This window comes from Sus scrofa, chromosome X (genome assembly GCF_000003025.6).
Source record: "Sus scrofa isolate TJ Tabasco breed Duroc chromosome X, Sscrofa11.1, whole genome shotgun sequence".
In the NCBI taxonomy this organism is placed as follows: Eukaryota; Metazoa; Chordata; class Mammalia; order Artiodactyla; family Suidae; genus Sus; species Sus scrofa.
The window spans coordinates 12,284,371-12,305,532 of NC_010461.5; the positions used below are offsets into that span (position 1 = coordinate 12,284,371).

At 44.5% G+C, this 21,162-nt stretch overlaps 1 protein-coding gene and 1 long non-coding RNA gene across 5 annotated transcripts in view; one reads left to right on the plus strand and one right to left on the minus strand.

Moving 5' to 3' along the window:
- The window catches only part of LOC106506903, a 70,327-nt gene that overhangs the window by 18,113 nt on the left and 31,052 nt on the right, over window positions 1–21,162 (minus strand). The window lies entirely within an intron of this gene.
- Window positions 11,023–21,162, plus strand: part of CA5B (carbonic anhydrase 5B) — a 36,891-nt gene continuing 26,751 nt past the window's right edge. The window contains exons 1-2 of one of the 2 annotated variants that reach the window (XM_005673450.3): window positions 11,023–11,144; window positions 20,965–21,159. In XM_005673450.3, the coding sequence (XP_005673507.1) occupies window positions 21,018–21,159 (142 nt within the window). In that variant the 5' untranslated portion in view covers window positions 11,023–11,144; window positions 20,965–21,017. Of the gene's footprint in view, window positions 11,145–12,587; window positions 12,619–20,964; window positions 21,160–21,162 lie in introns of those variants that run through there. The other variant, XM_021080138.1, reaches the window with a different exon arrangement.

Below are 21,162 nucleotides of genomic sequence, written 5' to 3' on the forward strand. Positions count from 1 at the left end.
TCAAGTCTTTAATCCATTTTGAATTAATTTTTGTGTATAGTATGAGACAGCAGTTCAGTATCATTCTTTGCATGTGAATGTCCAATTTTCCCAACACAATTATTGAAGACTGTCCCTTCCTCATTTTATATTCTTGGCTCCTTTGTTGTAAATTAATTGACCATATGTGTGTGGGTTTATTTCTGGGCCTTCTTCCTGTTCCACTGATCTATGTGTCTGCTTTTATGCCAATACCATACTGTTTTTTTAAATTTAATTTTTATTTTATATTGGAGTATCACTGATTTACAAAGTTGTGTTAGTTTCAGGTGTAGAGCAAAGTGATTCAGCTATCTATCTCTCTGTCTGTCCGTCTATCTATCTATCTATCTATCTATCTACATATCCATTCCTTTTCAGATTCTTTTCCCATTTATGTTATTACAGACTATTCAGTAGAATTCCTTGTAATATATAGTAGCATTATTCCATTGTAGATTATCTATTTTATATATAGTAGTGTGGTCCTTCTTGATTATCTATTTTATGTATTGTAGTATGTATATGTTAATGTCAAACTCCTAATTTATCCCTCCCCCATTTCTCCCCATACCATACTCTTTCAATTACTCTGTCTTTGTAATATAGTTTGCTGTCAGAGAGTGTGATGCCTCAAGCTTTGCTCTTTCTCAAGATTGTTTTGGGGGAGTTCTCATCATGGCTGAGCAGAAACAGATCTGACTAGCATCCATGAGGATGCAGGTTTGATCCCTGGCCCCCCTCAGGGGGTTAAGGATTCAGTGTTGCTGTGAGCTGTGGTGTGGTGTAGGTCACAGACACAGCTTGGATCTGGCACTGTTGTGGCCGTGGTGTAGGCCAGTGGCTACAGCTCTGATTCGACCCCTAACCTGAGAACCTCCATATGCTGCAGAGGTGGCCCTAAAAAGAAAAAAATAAAAAAAAAAGAAAAAAGATTGATTTGCGTATTTGGAGTCTTTTGTGGTTTCACACAAATTTTAGGATTATTCAACATCTGTGAAAAATGCCATTGGTATTTTGATAGGGATTCCACTGAATGTGTAGATTGCTTTGGATAGTATGAACATTGTAACAATTTTAATTCTTCCAATCCATGAGCACACTATCTTTTTATTTATTTGTGTCTTTACCCATTTCTTTCATCAGTGTTTTATAGTTTTCAATGTACTGGTATTTCACTTCCTTGCTTAAATTTATTCCTAAGTATTTTATTCTTTTTGATGTAACTGTAAATGGGAATGTTTTTCTGTATTTCTCTTTCTGATAGCTTGTTATTAGTGTATCAAAACACAACAGATTTTGTATATTGATTTCGTATCCAGCAACTTTATTGAATTCATTTATTAGTTTTGTTTGTTTGTTTGTTTGTTTTTGTCTTTTTTAGGGCCGCACCCACTGCATATGGAGGTTCCCAGGCTAGGAGTCTAATCGGAGTTGTTGCTGCCAGCCTGTGCCAGAGCCACAGCAACACAGGATCTGACCCGCATCTGCAACCTACACCACAGCCCACGGCAATGCTGGATCCTTAACCCAATGAGCAAGACCAGGGATCAAACCTGCAACCTCATGGTTCCTAGTCGGATTCATTTCCGCTGCACCATGATGGGAACTCGGAATTCATTTATTAGTTTTAATGGGGTTTTGGCCCTAACTTTCTTTTTTTGTTGTGTCCTTGCCTGGTTTTGGTATCAGGATAATACTAGCCTCATAAAATGAGTTTGGAAGTGTTCCCTTCTATGTTTTTGGAATAGGTTAAGGAAGACTGGTATAAATTTCTCCTTGAATGTTTGGTAAACTTTACCAATGAAGCCATCTTGTCCTGGACTTTTTTTTGTTGGGAGGTATTTGATTACTGATTCAATGTCCTTACCATTAAACAGTCAATTCAGATTTTCTCTTTCTTCATGATTCAGTCTTAGAAGGTTGGATGTATCTAGGAATTCAACCATTTCTTACAGGTTGTACAATTTGTTGGTATATAAATGTTTACCATAGTCTCTTACAATCCTTTGTATTTCTGTGGCATCATTTGTAATATCTCCTCTTTCACTTCTGCTTTGAGCCCTTTTTCTTTTTTCTTGGTAAGTCTAGAGCTAATGGTTTGTCAATTTTGTTTATCTTTTCAAAGAATCAGCTCTTAGTTTTAGTGACTGATTCTATTGTCTTTTTAGTTTACATTTCATTTATTTCACTCTGCTTTTTGCTATCTTCTTCCTCTACCAACTTTGGGCTTTGCTTTTTCTTCTTTTTCTACTTCCTTGAGGCATAAAGTTAGGTTGTTTATTTGAGATTTTTCTTATTTCTTGACATAAGCATTTATTGCTATGAGCTTCCTCTTTAGAACTGCTTTTACTATATCCCATAAGTTTACTGTATCCCATAAATTTTAATATGTTGTATCTCCATTTTCACTTATCTCAGGGTATTTTTTAATTTATCTTTTGATTTCTTCATTTACCCTTTGGTTGTTCTGTCCCCCAGTTTCCTAGTATCAGGTACTAAGAGGCTTAGTTATGACAGAGCATGAGGGTGGGGCCATGGGCAACCACTGCATGTGGCCCCAGGCACTGTGGAGCAGGAGGTAGTGTGGCCTGGGAGGGAGGAATATGATGCAATGAAGGTATGACCAGAATGTGAGGGGCACAGGCCCTGAGGACAAGACTGGGAGAAAAGTGAAGTGAATTGCCTTTCTCCCACAATTCCATTTTCTATCTCAAATTTTCTGACTCTCTGATAACTCCCCATACTATTCCACAAATACCTTTCCCCCCCAGAATCCTCTTGCTCTTCCACAATTCTGTTTTCTTGAACTATCCTCCTCTGTGCCCTCCCATAATGCTACTTCTTCCCCCACAGTCCTCCATATACCCCCACAGTCCACCTGCTCACCCACAATGCCCCATGTGTTCCCACAATCCTTGGTGCTCTGCCCAAACCCCCATGTTCTCCCATAATCCTGTGCTCTCCTACAACCCTCCAGTGCTTTCCCACAATACTCTCTCCCCCAGTCCTCCAGCTCACACAACCTTCCTACTCCCCCACAATTCCCCAAGCTTTCCCACAACCTTGTGCCCTCCCATAATCTTCTGCTGCTTTTCCATAACCCTCTCTCTCCCACAATGCTACCTCTTTCCCATAATCCTCTGAGATTTCCCACAATTCTCCATACTATCCCATGGTCCTATGCTTTCCCTCATCCTCTGTGCTATTCCATAATTCTGGGCTGTCCCACAATCCCCTGTGCTCTCCCACAATTCTGTTTTCTCTCATAATTCTTTTTTTTTTCCCAGAATACTCCATGCCCTCCCACAATCCTTCAATATCTCCCACAAGTCTCTATTCTCCCATAATTTCATGTCTCTTCTACAACTCTCCCTTGTGGATTGATAAGGGTCTTGGCTATAAGTGCCAGAGAATGGATATGGATAACTGGTGTGTGGCCCTAACAGGACGGGAATGCTGTATCGAGATGTGTGCTCATGCAGGAGCAAAACTGCCATGACCTAGAAGAGATGGTCATAGCAAGAGGGCATGGCCAGAAGGTGAGAAGCGATCCAGCAGGAAGGAGATGGGTAGAGTAGGGGTTAATTCTTTTTCTTGATCTCCAATAATACCTTGTTTTTACCACAATTCTGTTTTCTTCCACAATCCTCCTGCTCCTCCACAATTCCCCATGCTGTCCCACAGTGCTATGATTTCCTCACAATCCTTCCATTAGGTCTCCAAATTCTGTTTTCCAGAGTTCTCTGTTTTCTCCTAAAATGCTCCATTCTCTCCCACCATTACCTATCTCTCCCAGAATTCTCTCCCACAGTTTTACCTCTCCTCTAACTCTTTTTGACACCTAGATAGAGAACATGAGTATAATGCATCACAGAGTGGCCCTGAATGGAGAGTAAGGTGTCCAGGAAACATCTGGGGAAGTGGCCATAGAGGGAGAGGTAGGTTGTTAGTTTAAGTGGCATGGTAGTTTTGAAGGAGCAAAGATGGCAAAGCAGAAGAGGCAGGGCAAATGCAAAGGGAGAATTCTCAGTCTCTCCCACAATACCTTGCCTTTCCCACAATTCCTTCTCTCTCCCCAAATTCCCTGCTTCTTATCTATCTTTGTTCTCATCCACTATTGTCTGTCTTAACCCACAGTCCTCCATGCTGTCACACAACTGCTAGTTCTCTCCCACAATTCTCTCTCTTTCAGATCTTCTATTTCCTCCTATAATGCGCCTTTCCCAAAATTCCCTGTTCTCTCCCATAATTGTATGTTTCCCTCTTTGTGGTGCTTTAATAGTGGCCATGTTTATTAAGGTATGCAGGGGGTGTGGCTCTGGCAGTAGTTGCATAGTCACAGCACTGAGCAGAGGATTTAGCCTGCTGCAATAAAAGGGAAAAGGTCACGCCTAGATGAAATGTTAGAAGCTTGCCCAGGCTATTTGGCTAATGTGAAGTGCAAAGACTGTCTCAGAAAAGTAGGAATATGGGGTGTTCCTGCTGTGGTGCAGCGGGTTGAGGATCCAGCATTGCCACAGCTGTGGCATAGGCTGCAGCTGCAGCTCTGATTTGATCCCTGGCTTGGGATCTTCCATATGCTGAGGGTGCAGGCAAAAAAGAAAAAAGAGAAAAAAGAAAAAAAAATGTCAGCACATGGAAGGGAGGAGGGAGAGGAAGTGGCTCGGATAAGAAAAGTTTGATCAGACAGAGTGAAGGGGTGAGACTCTAGAGGGATGGGAATGGCCATGAAGGAGCCTAAGAGCAACCAAGGGAATGTCCTAAGACTGAGAGGCATGGCGGGCAGTATTTGGGACTGAGCTCAGGTGGCAAGGCCAAGGTAAGGCATAAGGGCCTATTCTCTGTCTTTCTCACAACATGTTGTGCATTAGGGTTCTCTAGAGAAACAGAATCAAAGGGAGATACACACATATACAGAGAGAGAGAGATTGAGATGGTGGAGGCTTGATAACTCCATAATCAGCAGGGAAGGCTGGCAGGCCAGAGACCCAGGGAAGAGTTGAGTTCAAACACAGTTGGTTGACAGAATTCCTCCAGGAGTGGTCAGTCTTTGTCCTATGAAGGCTTTCAGCTGATTGGATAAGGACCATCCACATTATGGAGGGTATTATGCTTTACTCAAAGTCCACTGATTTAAATGTTAATCTCATTGCCCCCCAAACTCCACCTTCACAGAAGCATCCAGAATAGTGTTTGACCAATGCTGAGCACTGAGCACTGTGGTCCAAGCTGACACATAAAATTAATCATCACACCTAGTCTCCCAAAATTCTTTGTCTCTCCCACAATTCTCTGTTCTTGCCCACAATCTTTCATTCCCTCCCAGAATTCCTTCCCCCCTCATTCTTTCCTATCCCAAAATTATTTTTCTTCCACAATTCTTCCTTTACTCACAAAATTCCTGATTCTCTCCTAGACTTCTCCATTCCCTTCTACAATTCCATTTTCTCCCACAATTTTCTGTCCTATCCCACAATTTCCCATTTTCTCCCACAATTCTTTCTCTCAAAAAACTGTCCATTCTCTCTCACAAGTTTCTGGTCTTTCACACAATTATTTATTATAGTAAGTGACTAAAAATCTTGTAACTTTAAATGTGATTTATACCTGTCTATGAGTTTTCTGAAGATGGAAAAATTATAAATTTGTAAGTTTTATGTAATATACTATATATTTCTCTCCTATATCAATGCTACTCAACATGTGTCCCAACAGTAGGTGCCAATTCTCACAGTATTAACAGTCTAGGATTAGGAGATGAACTTGCCCCAGAGGCGAAAACAACTCATTGCTTCCTTCATCAAGAAAGCCCTGGAGTTCCCGTGATGGCTCAGTGGTAACAAACTCAACTAGTATCCATGAGGACCTAGGTTCAATCCCTGGTCCTGTTCAATGGGCTAAGGATCTGGCATTGCCAAGAGCTGTGATGTAGGTCACAGACATGGCTTGGATCTGACATTGCTGTGGCTGTGATGTAGGCCAGCACTTCCAGCTCCAATTTGACCCCTAGCCCAGGAACTCCCATATGCTGCAGGTGTGGCCTTAAAAAAGACACACACACACACACACACACACACACAAAGGAAAGAAAGCCTTGTTATGAAAAAAAAAAAAAAAAGGCATCCTAACTAAACAATATGCTTAGTGACATATCAGATTTACTTTCTAGTTCAAGTTTTTTATCTCAGCTTGGACGACCAGTAACTAGCAATTCCTGGACTGGCACCTGAACAGTATTGCCTTTTTTGATTCTTTTTTCTTTTCTTTTTTTGTCTTTCTGCCATTTCTTGGGCCGTTCCCATGGCATATGGAGGTTCCCAGGTTAGGGGTCGAATCGGAGCTGTAGCCGCCGGCCTACACCAGAGCCACAGCAACTAGGGAACTGAGCTGCGTCTGCAACCTACACCACAGCTCACAGCAATGCCAGATCCTTAACCCACTGAGCAAGGCCAGGGATCAAACCCGCAACCTCATGGTTCTTGGATTCGTTAACCACTGCGCCATGACGGGAACGCCTGCCTTTTTTGATTTATATTCCAGTTCCTGGTATATAAATGAGCAGTCATTGAAGTAGTCAATAAGCAGGCGCTGAAGGGATTAAGGAATGAATAAATCTTCAACAACATCATTCCTTCAGCAATATTTACGGAGCACCCACCGATGTGCCAGGTACTATGTTAAGTGCTGGTGATACAAAGTTGAACAAACTTAGCAAAGTTTTTGCTCTCATGGGATTTCTACTCTAGTAAACAACTAACCAACAAACAAGGCAATATATAAACAGATAAATAATTTCAAACTGTGAGATATAACATGAAGAAAATGAGGTAGATTATGTGACCAAGACAAAGAGGTGGGGCTGCTTCTCAAAGTGTCTTTTATGGAACATTGGGTTTATATCTACTGGCAGATTGCTTCAAAGGCAGAGTCTCAGCCCAGAACCACTTAGTCAGAATCTGCATTATAATGTGATCTCCAGGTGATTCCCATACCCAGGACAGAGTGAGAGGCTCTGGATACAGCTTCAGATATAGTTGTCAAGAAAGACATCTCTAAAGAGATGGCGTTTTAGCTGAGAACTGAATGATGAGACAAAGCCAGCCATGTAAATCTAGGAAAAGAGTGGTCCAAACAATGGAAACAGCAAAGGAAAATGTTCTGAGATAGAATGGACAGAAGAAGATCAATGTGGGTGGGACAGAATGAGAGGAAGACCTTGGACTCCCTACTGTCAGATTTTTTTTTTTTTTTGTCTTTTTGCCATTTCTTGGGCCACTCCCGCGGCGTATGGCGTTTCCCAGGCTAGGAATCTAATCAGAGCTATAGCCACTGGCCTACACCAGAGCCACAGCAACGCGGGATCCGAGCCGTGTCTGCAACCTACACCACAGCTCATGGCAATGCCAGATCCTTAACCCACTGAGCAAGGCCAGGGACCAAACCCGCAACCTCATGGTTCCTAGTCGGATTCGTTAACCACTGCGCCACGACGGGAACTCCTACTGTCAGATATTTATCAAAACTCCTATTAACAAGAATTGTTGGAGTTCCTGTCGTGGCTCAATGGTTAACGAATCCGACTAGGAACCATGAGGTTGAGGGTTCGATCCCTGGCCTCAATCAGTGGGTTAAGGATCTGGCGTTGCCGTGAGCTGTGGTGTAGGTCACAGATGTGGCTTGGATTTGGCCTTGCTGTGGCTCTGGTGTAGGTCGGCAGCTACAGCTCTGATGAGACCCCTAGCCTGGGAACCTCCATATGCCATGGGAGCAGCCCTAGAAAAGGCAAAAAGACAAAAACAAACAAATGAAACAAAACAAAAAACAAGAATTGTTGATTTAGAGTGACTACACAAGAGCCCTGGATACAAGATCTCTTTTCTATAAGTCAGGGATACCAAATGAGGTTTTGTGTGCAGCCACTCATCCACTCAGCACCCATGACAGACAATGTTAATCAATCATAGAGCTTTTTCCTTCTGAGCCTAGACAAAACCACAAAAATCAACATAGTTATTCAAGCATCCACTGCAAATAGCTCAGAGTAGACACATGAGTTGAAACCTATGTGCCATTCTGGAGAAAGATTATCAAAATGCTACCCTGGATTAAGGCAGACCATTGAGGATCTATGTACCTGTATAAACAGAAAAGTGTTTGTTTGTTTGTCTTTTTTTTTTGCCATTTCTTGGGCCGCTCCCGCGGCATATGGAGGTTCCCAGGCTAGGGGTCGAATCGGAGCTGTAAACACCGGCCTATGCCAGAGCCACAGCAACGCTGGATCTGAGCCGCGTCTGCGACCTACACCACAGCTCACGGCAATGCCGGATCGTTAACCCACTGAGCAAGGGCAGGGATCGAACCCACAACCTTATGGTTCCTAGTCAGATTCGTTAACCACTGCGCCATGACGGGAACTTCCTAAACAGAAAAGTTTTGATGGCTCACAGAACTGATTTAATGCACTGTGCCAACTGTTTACATTGAGGGGACCCGTGTTTAACTCTTTATGATACTATTCCCCACTTAGGTCACTACATCATCTAAAGGAAGATACTAGATTTCTCCCAGGACTAAAATTCAAGAAAAACTGTTTCAAAAAATAAATAAATAAATAAAAGGTTGATTTTTATCTTACGAAGAACACTGGAAGACCTTAAAATGATAGCCATTTCCTCTTTTCTACTGCCATTCAAAAGCGTAGGGGCAAGTCTCTGGCCACCTTAAACAACCATTTTGTTTTTGGTTTTTTTTTGTCTTTTGTCTTTTTAGGGCCGCACCCGTGGCATATGGAGGTCCCCAAGCTAGGGGTCCAATCGGAGCTACAGCTGCCAGCCTACACCACAACCACAGCAACGCCAAATCCAAGCCACATCTGTGACCTACATCACAGCTCACAGCGACACTAGATCCTTAACCCACTGAGTGAGGCCAGGGATCGAACCTACAACTTCATGGTTCCTAGTTGGATTCGTTTCCGCTGAGCCACAACAGGAACTCCTTAATCATTTTGGATCTGATGGCCTATACACTTAAATGGTAATCTTATCACTAGCTGCAGTATTCTCCTTTCAATAAATTCCCCTTTTCCTGGCCCTATCAACTATTTTGTTTATCCAGCAACATCTATATTTTAGTAAGCTCCTTCAAACCATTTGTGGAAGGAGTTGAAGTAGAACTAATTGTATAAAAATCAACTCATTAGGAGTTCCCATCGTGGCGCAGTGGTTAACCGAATCCGACTAGGAACCATAAGGTTGCAGGTTCGGTCCCTGCCCTGGCTCAGTGGGTTAACAATCCGGCGTTGCCGTGAGCTGTGGTGTAGGTTGCAGACACAGCTTGGATCTCGCGTTGCTGTGGCTCTGGCATAGGCCGGTGTTTACAGCTCCAATTAGACCCCTAGCCTGGGAACCTCCATATGCCGTGGGAGGGGCCCAAGAAATGGCAATAAGACAAAAAAAAAAAAAATCAACTCATTAGATTGGGCCCCTACCCTGGGAACCTCCATATGCCGCAGGTGTGGCCCTAAAAAGACAAAAAAGTTCAAAAAAAAATCAACTCACTAATTTATACAGATTGTATTTGGACAAACTTCTGTGAGTTCATTTTTCAGGCAAAAATGACTGACAGTTGAAACATTTTATAAATGAGGCAGAATTCTTAGGGTCACGGTGAACTTCATAAAAGCATTATGTTGAAATGTTCTTTTCTCTGTGTTCCTTCTAGTGCAACATTTTGAATATTCCCACTGTCTTCAAGCCAAAAAAGATTGGAGGGTGGGAAAAGAAGACAAGATAACTTAATATGCTATCATAAAAACTTTATTGTTGGCATATGAAGAAATAAAAGCAGCAAATCTTACTGCTAAGAAGATAACTGCCATCTTTCTACACATGCCAAAAGGGTTTCAATGAAGAATTATTGAGAATTCATTGTGTAAAGAAGAGTACTAAGTGCAATAAAAGTGGCTTCCTATGTTTGCTATCCAAAAATATTCCTACTAATCAAATCAGGAAGACCTGTGATTACCAAATCCTTTTCTACCTATCAACCCTTGCCAAATCTTTCTCTTTCTCATGATTTCTTGTCACATCCCAACCCAAGTTGGGGCTGTAAGCTCCCTGAGGCTTGTCAGGTGAGCATGTACTCAATAAATATGACTTGAAATAATGAATCAGAGATTTCTGTACAGGGATAGGAAAGCTGGTTATAACCTCTATACATTTTCCTTGTGGACCCACGGTTAAAAGTGGAGAGAGTAAAGCTAGCAGAATAATGTCAGCGCACTGAGGGTGGCAATCAGAGTTTCAACTTTAAGTGTTTCAATTTAAGTCTCAAAGGGCCCTAGATGCAAAAGCTCAGGGGGAAGGTCATTAGCCAGAGACATCAGGAAATACAATAATTCTGCTTCCTCCATTCATCTGCCTAGCATTTAAGGTCCGATGAGCGATTAGAAGCAACACAGGTCCCCAGCTCTGGTTTAAAAGACATGAAAACTGGCTGGAAAAAGCACAGGCTCATATTTCCAGTTCAGAGGACATGAAACCTGAGTCAAAGAAACTCGGGTAAAGTGGACTTGAAAACTAGAGGGAAAAACACGGCTGAAACACCTACCCAGAGTCTGCGCTTCCCTGAACCACCCGCTCTCAGTATACCTAGTCTTGATGTTTGGAAATGGGAGAAACCTGAGGAAACTAATTTTTTAAACGAGGCTCTTAAGCCTGGGGTCTGATTTCACCAGAAAAAAACTTTGCCAGACCTCAGTTCCCAAGGCCCTGGAGAACTTCTGTAGAGACAAGGGGGGTGCCACCCACGCAACTTCGAATTCTGGCAACAAAGTTCCGCCGCAAGGTGGGAGCGTGATGTCCTAAGCAGGGCTTGAGGGACAGGACCAGAGCGGAACTTGGGGGCGAGGCCGGGGAGGGACACAGCTTTGGCACGAGGGGCGTGGCCATGCCAAAGCGCTGGGGCTCAGCCTGGAGGGGCGTGACTATTTCCTACGGGGCGTGGCCTGGAGGGGTACAGGCGAGGCGTGGTCTGGGCTGCGGGGCGTGACTACGATGGCCACTCGCTTCTGCTGCCGACGGGAGCAAGCCGCAAGGTTCGTGAGCTGGGGAGAGGCTCAGGTAAGGGCGACCAGCCGAGTGGAGTCGGGCCTATAGCGGGGCAGACGGGGTCTCAGGGCCGGGACAGCTGTTAAGTCTTGCGAGTAGCTGCGGGGGGAACGCAGAGGCGAGTAGGGCATCGCCTCCGCCTGCCCTCTCCCACCCGGCAGCCTTCTTCTACAGGGGGAGCCACCAACCAGATGGCTGCACCTCCTTTAGGATTATCTGCACTCGACGGGAAAACAGCCGTCTCAGGGAATTTTTGGGGTGCGTGAGGGCAGTTCCTTAAGAGGGAGTTTTGCTAGGGGTGGTTGGATTTGAACAACTCAACCAAGTCCAACCCGCTGTGAAATAGCAGGAGGCCAGAATAAGGGCTGCAGATATGCGAGTGCAGTTCCAAAAACCGAGGCGCAGCAAGGTGGGACTGACTTGGGTCCTAACCGTACTATTCTCCACACCCCCACCCCCCGCCCCCGCAACGCACGCAATAGGCCAGAGTCTGAGGATGGAGTCACCACCACCACCCTCAGGGCAGGGCATCCGCATCACAGCTGTGTCACGTGGACAACTCTGAGCCCTCTCCATTCCGCAATTCCCTCTAGCCTTTTTGTTTGGTGCCCCGCCCCAAAGCTAGAGGAGACGCTCCGAAGTACAAACACTGCTGATGCCTGTGAGTCTTTGTGGCATTCGGTGTTAAATGCTACTGCCTTGAGGTTGATGGCAACTTGTTAATATTAACGTAAGTGCCCTCCCCTCTGGTGTATTTTCACTGGGAAAGTTTGAGAAGATACAAGAAGTTAATGTGTACACCTTAATTTGGATAGAACTTGATCTCACTCAGCCACTGAAAACCACATTGCTTTCTGCTTCCCCTTTTCCTTCCTTTACTGCTAATCTGGCCATCTCTGCTCTGCTATTAAAAACCTTGACGGAATATGGAAAAGGAACTGCCAGATTTCTCTGGTGAGGGAAACTGCCCCAGACCTTACCCTCCTCTGCTCCTGTACATCCCTCAGAGCGATCTTGCAAATTTGGGGAATGGAAAACTTTTCCACTATCTAGGGCCTTCCTCCTTTACTTGGACAATTTTTACATAGTACCAGGACTGAAATTCATCAAAAGGCAGGGCACCATTCTCTCTGCCTGTACACACCTGCTCTGTTGTCCCTGGAACCAGGCAAGATGCTGTGACTGCTCACAGTCAGAACTCAATAAAGACTGAGTGAATTATGAATGAATATGAACATTTTGGAAATCTGATGGAAGGAGGGAAATACATTTCATATCATTGGCTGCACTGGGGTAGTTAACCACAGCACACAAAGCAGTTATTACAAATGGATGTTGAAACTTTTGGCAATCCCAGATTGGGATCCTGATCTCAAAGAAGTGGGTGAAAGGAAGAGATTCAGCTTTCTCAGTCAAGACATAGCGACATAACCTTTAATTTCCATTTCAGGGAACTGCAAGTCTTGCTTCCTTTGGAAATCAGGAGGTGAGAAAAGAAAGGGTTAATTCAATAAAAAATCAAGGAATTTTTAAAAATGTAATTGTAAACTTTAGAGTACTTTTTCTGTTTTGCATACACATAAATGGCCTAATCAGGCACAGTTCAAACTACTGTCATTTAATAAATATGCGATTTATGAATGATGCTTTAAAGGCTTTCAGAATCTTTTTTTTTCCTCACACATTTCCAAGTCTGCAACACAGCAGATAAGGGACATATTAGTAAGATCCAAGGACATACATAAATAATTACTGATTGCAAAGGCATATGGTACAGAATACTTAGCTCTTGGAGTTCCCGCTGTGGCACAGTGAGTTAAGAACCTGATTGCAGCAGCTCTGGTCACTGCAGAGATGTGGGTTTAGTCCCTGGCCTGGTACATTGGGCTAAAGGATCTGGTGGTGCAGCAACTGTGGCATAGGTTGCAGCTATGGCTCGGATCCAATCCTTGGCCTGGAAATTTTCATGTGCCACGGGTGTGGCCATTAAAAAAAAAAAAAGAAAAAGAAAACTTAGCTCTCCTGCCAGCCCCTTCGGCCCATGGTTCTATCTTTAAGAACAGACTTAAGTAAGGACAGATTTCCTGTGACAACCGGTATTATATGCTAGTAGTTCATTGTTATATATTATGTTTGTTAATGAAACACTTGTGGTTTCACTAGCTTGGGCTTTATATTTATAAGACCCACAGATAAATTTCAATAACACCTCTCAATAAATTCTAACTTTCGCTGTAACAGAGGGGACTGACCTTTGGCTTTGGCATAAATAATCCCATGTATTGTTACAGGTATTATACCCTAGCATTAGCTAAACTGAGCTTCTATCAGGATTTTCCCGGAACCGTCCATGCAGCTGAGCGTCCATGCTCTGTTCCTTCCTCAATTGCCTTTGACTGTTCCTTCTCCCTGTCTCAGCCTCCTCAGTCACACCATGTGGTTAGTCTCCCTCATACACCTGTTACTCCTGGGGGAGGAGGTCTTCCTTCTCCCTAGATTCACAACCTCTCCCGAGCACCAGAGCTGCCCTGCCTCCTCTCCCTAGACCTTTCTTCTCGCCCGCCTCCTTGGTACCACATATCCTATGGGATTAGCAGAAAGAGCACCATCTTTCCCTCTGCACCTATTCCTGTGCTGGGTCCTGTTTCTTTGTTCAGGGTCATCCTCATTCTGCCACAAGGTAGAATATTCTACCATATTCTCTCGCTTGGATTCTTGGAATTCCATTTCAAACTCCACGTGCCCAAATCTGAGCTCCTGATTCTCCCCCCAAAACTTTTTCCACACACAGGCTTCCCATCTCAGTTTATGGCAACTCCATCCTTGCAGTTGTTTAGGCCAAGAATCTTCCATTGACTCCATTCTTTCACATATTTCAGACTGTCTCCCCAAGGTATATCCAATACCCAACCATTTCTCACCACCTCCATTGTAACATCCGTAGTTCCAGCCCCTGGATTATCCTGAATGGGTTCCCTGCTTCTTCCTGCCTCCCGTCCCAATCAGTTTCCAACAGGACACCCTGAACGACCTTCAAAAAACATAAATCAGATTATGTCCCTCTTCTGCCCTAAACACTCCATAGTGTTCCCACAATAAAGAAGCTTTACAGTGGCCAAGGAGTCTGCTTGACTTGGCATCAACTTCCTCTGGACCTCATCTCCAACTACCTTACTTCTGGTTCACTCCACTCCTGCCACACTGGCCTCCTTATGGTCCCTTGAATGTGCCAGACGAACTACTACCTCAGGGTCTTTGCATAGGCATTTCCCTGTTTGGAATACCCTTTCTCCTAAGAGCCATATAACTAATTCCTTCACCTCCTTCAATCCTTTGCTCAAATTTCACCTTCTCAATAAGGCCTCTCCTGAGCAATTTATTTAAAAATGCAACACCCCCTTCATTTTGGCACTCCAAATTCACCTGAATCATGCTCTGCTTTTCCCTGAACATATTTTCATTGTCTACACGTGACTCAGGTATTGCATTGCTGTTTATTTTGTCTGTCTCCCACTACTAGAATGTAAACAAGGATGGGGGCTTTGTTTTATTCTCCTGATGAGCCTAGAACAGTGCCTTAGCAGTTAACAAATGTTTGATGCTCTGATAAATGAAAGACTAAGAGTGATGGACTGAATGAAGGATGGCTGAAGGACTCACGTCCCCACTGACATTCCTGGCTCCCCTCTTTGCCCACTTCAGTCCATCGTTGCTGAGCTGACAGTCATCAGAAACTGCCAGTGCTTCATTCTATACACATGGGATAACATCTGAAACTCTTCTAGTCTCCTGGAAACTTATATTCCCTGAATTAATCTCAAATCCCCATCCAGCCCCACCTTTCACTACATCCCCTGGGTATCTGCTTGACCAACACCTTAAAAAGTACTCAGAGAAGACTTGGGAGGATGGGAAGTTCAGATACATTTGGCTTTGTTACCAAAAAACGGGATTCGGGTGGAAGGGTTGGTCTAAAAACACAAAAGCTCATCTTCAGAGTCAGTGTCCTCCCTACAGTGAGATCAGCAGCATTCCAGGAGACAGAGGTACAGATCTCCAGGCCACGACATGCGGCCCACCACTGGGTGGCCAATGGGGAAGATGACCGAGAGTGAGGGTGATGTCAGGCCCTCTGGAGCTCTCATGGCCCCCGAGCCCTAGAGAGGCAGTTTGGAAGTGGGCAGGAGTCACTTCCTCTGGGCCAGGTGTCATCAGCCTCAGCACTGTGCACAGAAAGCATGACTGTAGAGTACAGGGCCATCCCCAAGGCCATGGCCCCAGCAGTCAGACCCAGGCTGCAGCGTCAGCTCAGCTTTGCCTCAATGCTTTCCTAAAGGCTCTCTGTGGAGCTCGACCAAAGATCAGTTACCCAACTTCTCTGGGTGCTGTGCTAATAGGCCTCAGACCCCCACAGAGCTCCTTGTGCAGGGCCAAGCACATGTCCACTTTTCTGTACAACTCCTTAGGTCACCAGGCATAACTTTGGCCTTGTCTTATCACAGTGTTCCCTTTGAAGGACAAACCAGCATTTCCCTTCTATTGAGTGTACCTTGCACTTGACACTGTCTTCCTGGGAAGACAATTACTAAGTCTCTTCTTCCATCTAGATTGTAAGCAAGAAATGAGTCCTTTCTTGCTTGCCTACCTCTTCCCCACACTGGAGTTGATAACTAAACAAACCCAAGGCTCTTCCCATTTCAACCCAAGTTGTCCTCTCTGACCTTGGCTCTTAAGTACCGCTGCCCTCTACCAAATGTCCTCACCATCCCTGATACTATCCCTGTCCATCTCTCTGCCTTTGCCCCTCCTGTTAAAATCGTCTCTCCCCAGAGTTCCTGCTGTGGCACAGTGGGTTAAGAATCTGAGTGCAGTAGCCTGGGTCGCTGCAGAGGTGCAGGTTCAATCCCCAGACTGGCACTGTGGGTTAAAGGATCCGGTGTTGCCACTGCTGCATCATAACAGGTCACAGCTGTGGCTCAAATTCAATCCCTGACCTGGGAATTCCATATGTCATGGGTGTGGCCAGAAAAAAAAATAGTCTCTCCACTATGACCCATGGTCAGATGCAACCCCCTTCTGAAACTCACAGCCTCTGCTCTCTCTGTTCTCCTTGAATTAACTTGGGGTTGTCATCACATCTGGCTTTGTTTAAGAAGTATTAGTTTAATTATGCTAAGTGAAATAAGCCAGATTCAGAGGAGAAATACTGCATGATTCCACATATGTGAAATATCTAGAATAGGCAAACACAAAGAGATAGAAAGTACAACAGAGGTTACTGGGGGCTGCAGTTAGGGAGAGATGGGTAGTTATTAAATGAGTACAGAATTTATTTTGGGAATGATGAAAAAGTTTTGGGTATAGACAGTGGTGATGGTTACAAAACACCGTGACTGTATTTAATGCCACTGAATTGTACACTTTAAAAAGGTTAAAAACAATAAATATATATATTACTATGATTAAAAAAGGTAATTAGGAGTTCCTGCTGCAGTGCAATGGGATCAGCAGCGTCACTGGAGCACTGGGATGCAGGCTTGATCCCCAGCCCAGCACAGTGGGTTAAGGATCCAGCGTCGCCATGGCTGTGGCATTCCATATGCCATGGGGCAGCCAAAAAAAAAAAGGTAACTGAAATAACAGAAAAGTTATTTTATTTCCATCTCAGTATAGAGTATTTTTTTAATTTTTAAGTTTTATTAAAGTATAGCTAATTGACAGGGCTGTGATAATTTCTGCTGTACAAGAAAGTGACCCAGTCATACACAGACACATATTCGTTCTCTCACAGAGAAGTTATTTGTTTAGTTTTTCTTTGTAGATTACAAGCTTGTGAGAATAAAGAGAAAACTTTATCATCTTTACCTAGCACAGTGCTGGCATGAGATAATCACTCATTATTGCTTCAATCTAGGAATGGAAATCAGTGGAAAGAAGCATAGAATTAAGATAAGGTCTTCCCATAGCTCTTAGCAATTTTTGAAATTTTACAAATCGACTGTATCAGAGAAAATCCTATTTAGTTGGAATTATTTGATACTGTCTTAAAAAGGAAAAAATTTGTACAGTGGAAAAATAAATAAATAAATAACATGCTGAATACTAGTGCAGTTGCAAAAAAAAAGAAGAAAGAAAAAAAATTGATAGTAAAAGTCACCCCAAACTGCTTTCTGTTTTTCTAGTTTTTATTCTTACATCAGGGGTAACATTTTAGCAAATTCAATTTGAGTAATAATAACTTTCATTTCTATAATACTTAACAGCATTTTCTGGGAGTTTTCCCAGACCTTGCACCATTTGAAGTCACAGAGTCAATTTCTTGAACAACTTTTTCTTGCTCCTCTGGTTCTGGATTTTTTTTAAGAATCCTTAATCTTTAGCATTTCAGTTCATATAATCCTTTTACCCTCTGAACTGCAGTGATAAATCATGCCATTTCATGCTAGACATAGTCTTTTAAGTTAGAAAGAAGCATAAAGTTCTGAACCCGAGCTCTCATCCAAGGTTAGAGGAAGGATCTCAAGAGAGAAGTGAAGTGTTTACATTTAGGGATGGGTAAGCACTGCAAAAGGATCCACTTACTAGACTTTGGTGCTATGTTTTGTTTGCTTTTTCTTTTTTTTTTTTTACTTAGGGCCACAGCCACAGCATATAGAGGTTCCCAGGCTGGGGGTCAAATCAATCGGAGCTGCAGCCTCCAGCCTACACCACAGGCACAGCAATGCCAGATCCGAGCCGCGCCTGTGCCCTACACCACAACTCACAGCAGGACCAGATCCTTAACCCGCTGAGCGAGGCCAGATATCAAACCCGCATCCTCATGGATACTAGTCGGATTCTTAACCCACTGAGCCACAGTGGGAACTCCAGTGCTATGTTTTTAATTTGGAAAAATGGATAGTTTTCATATAATGTCAATAAACTGTCACCAGAGGCTGTTTCATACAGGTAATTTTCATGGATAAGAAACTATGAATTTGGAGGATATTTTCCTATGGAAAATAAAATCATGAATAAGTTCCTAAGATGTCTAGGATTTGCTTCAAAATAATCCAGAGAGGGAAAGTGGGGATGGAGCATAAATAAAACTTGCTTGGCCACCAACAGATAATTGTTGAAATGAAGTATTAGGTATATAGGTGGTTTTATTACAGTATTTCCACTAGAAGTTTGAAGAAGTTTGTAGAAGTTTGAAGTTTTCCAAAATAAAAAAATTGTAATAGAATCACAGAAATCGATTCTTAATTGAGGTGGCCAACTGTCCATTTTCTCTAAGCCTACACAGATAATTCAGTTAATGAAGATATTTGAAAATGAGGTACTCCTATTTTACTCAAGGCACTATCAAGGTATCGTGAAAGTTCATTACCAGTCTTTATTTGAAATCCTGTCAGACTTCTGCATATCTTAAATAAAGTACATTTGGACATACCCACTTCCTTCCAAAAATGTATATATACAAAAACACACATAACACTATAAACGAAAGTGATTTCAACTTGGTTTGAGAATATCAAACACCTTCTAGCAACATAGACGCACTTTAGGTATTACTGCCCTAAACCCCCAGCTAGGGAGTTAGGTCTGCAGGGAGAAGCCACCCTGGGGTTCAGGAACCTCCTACTGGTCCCTGGTAATGCGGCGGCGGCCATCCCTTCCACTCCCTGTGTGCGCACTGGGAAAGTGACACGTACAGCAAAGGGCATGGCCCCAGTATAAAAGGCGGGCATGTCATCAGGCTGTGCTCCATGTGGCAGTACTTGTCCCAGCACAGGGCTTATGTGGAGCTGGCAATAAAGAGATCTGCCCCAGGCCTCCGTGGTGCCTTGCGGGGTAGTGACAGGCACTACTGCTTTCAGTGGACACACCGCGAGACCGTGCGCCCCCTTGCTCAGCATCGCTGGAAGTCACATGCTTTTTTTGTATCTAGACTCTTTGGGAAGGACGGTGTGAAGAAATAAAGTTCAAGTCCGTAAGTGACGTGTGTCTTGTCCCCTCCGTGTCCCTTTTTGCACATCTGCACCCCAGTCAAGGCCAGATCGCTGAGAGGCCTCCTTTGGCAGGAGAAGGCAGACTCTGAGGAGGCACTAACGCCCGCTGAGAACTGGTTTGGTGTGTGTTTTCCTTCCCATACCACGTGCATTATTTGATTATTGAGATCCAATTCCCATAACATAACATCAGCCATTTTATTTTATTTTATTTGTCTTTTTGCCTTTTCTAGGGCCGTGCCCGTGGCATATGGAAGTTCCCAGGCCAGGGGTCGAGTCGGAGCTGTTGCCGCCGACCTACACCACAGCCACAGCAACGCCAGAGAGACCTGCATCTTCGACCTACAGCACAGCTCATGGCAACGCAGGATCTTTAACCCGGCGAGCGAGGCCAGGGATCGAACCCGCAACCCCATGGTTCCTAGTCGGACTCGTTAACCACTGAGCCACGCCGGGAACTCCAGCATTAGCCATTTTGAAGTGCACAATTCAGGGGCAGTTAGTACATTCACCCTGTCATGCAAGTCGCCTCCTCCATCTAGTTCTAAAACACCCCCCAAACCTGTACCCATTAATCAGTTGCTCCTCGTTTGCTTCTCCTCCAGCCCCTGGCAACCACCTGGCTTCCTGTCTCTACAGATTCCCCTATTCCGAGGATTTCCTATGACTGGAACCTTTTCTGTCTAGCTTCCTTCGCTTAGCATTATGGCTTGAATTCCTCACATTATAGCATGTCCCAGAACTTCATGCCTTTTTACGATCTACTTCCTCTACACATCACAACACGCAACCTAATGTCTAGTGCAAAGAAATGACAATAAATGTTGAAATGCAAGTGCACGCTGGCAGAATTCCCACCCTGTGAAACTAGGGTAGGTTCAAATTCAGGTAGGTTCCTTTCTCAGAACAGGCAGGACTCTGGGGGTGCTTCAGGTCTTACACGGAGGGATGGGAGACCCACCTCTTAAAGGACTAGCATTTAAAAGTGTTTCAGGCGTTCCTGTCATGGCTCAGCGGGTTAAGAACCCGATTAGTATCATGGGAATGCGGGTTCCCTCCCTGGCCTCGCTCAGTGGGTTAAGGATGTGGTGTCGCCAGGAAGGAGCTGTGGTGTAGGTGGCAGATGCTGTTCGGACCCCGTGTGTGGCTGTGGCGTAGGCTGGCGGCTGCAGCTCCAATTGGACCTCTAGCCTGGGAACACGCTGGCAGTCACTTCACGGTTCTGGGTTCCTGCGACTGGGATCGACGTCTGCTCCATCACCAAGGAATCCTCCTGGGCTCATTCCCTCACACTCATCCAGCAGCCATCACATGCCAGGCCCTGTGTCCCTAGGAGATGCAGCCACGCCTGACATAGGCATGGTCCCTACCACCATGGGGCTTCGGAGCTGGGGAGATGGACACTTAAGCTCATTCCTGATCAGTTATTTAACTCAACTGCCATAAGCACCAGGACCAAGAAGACGGCGCTGGGCTCAGCAAGACAGGGCCTGGGCAAGGGAGGCTTCTAGGAAGTGAGACTGGATGTGATCATGAAAGGGTGGATAGGAATTCCCAGGCACAGATGGAGGAAGAGTGGTTCAGGGAAGGAGGAGCAGCTGCAGGGAGCGTGGGGAGGTGGGAGAGCCGGGCTGCACATGGCAGGGGTGCAGTCGAGAGCCCAAAGCACACAGGGAGGGAGGCCACGTCAGTCTGTCGTCCTGGGATGACCAGTGAGGAACCAGAGCGGACAGACGATTGATTCTCGCCTCCCCTCCCCCATACTCATCATCTGAACGATGCTGTCTAATGGGCCGCCTCTCTTGTTTAGGGCTTTTCCTTCTCTGTCCTTTTGCCTCTAGGTCATTAGGTTCCTGCAAGGTGCTTGGGAGCTGATCAAGACTTCAAGCTAAAGATGGTGATGCTGAGTCGCCTGAGGGTCATTCTTCAAGCCTCTCCGTGCAGGGCACTGTGGAGAAGGTTCCAGATTCCGAGGTCCATGTCAGCGAGACCTTGCAGCCTCTACACCTGCACTTACAAAACCCGGAACCGAGACTGTG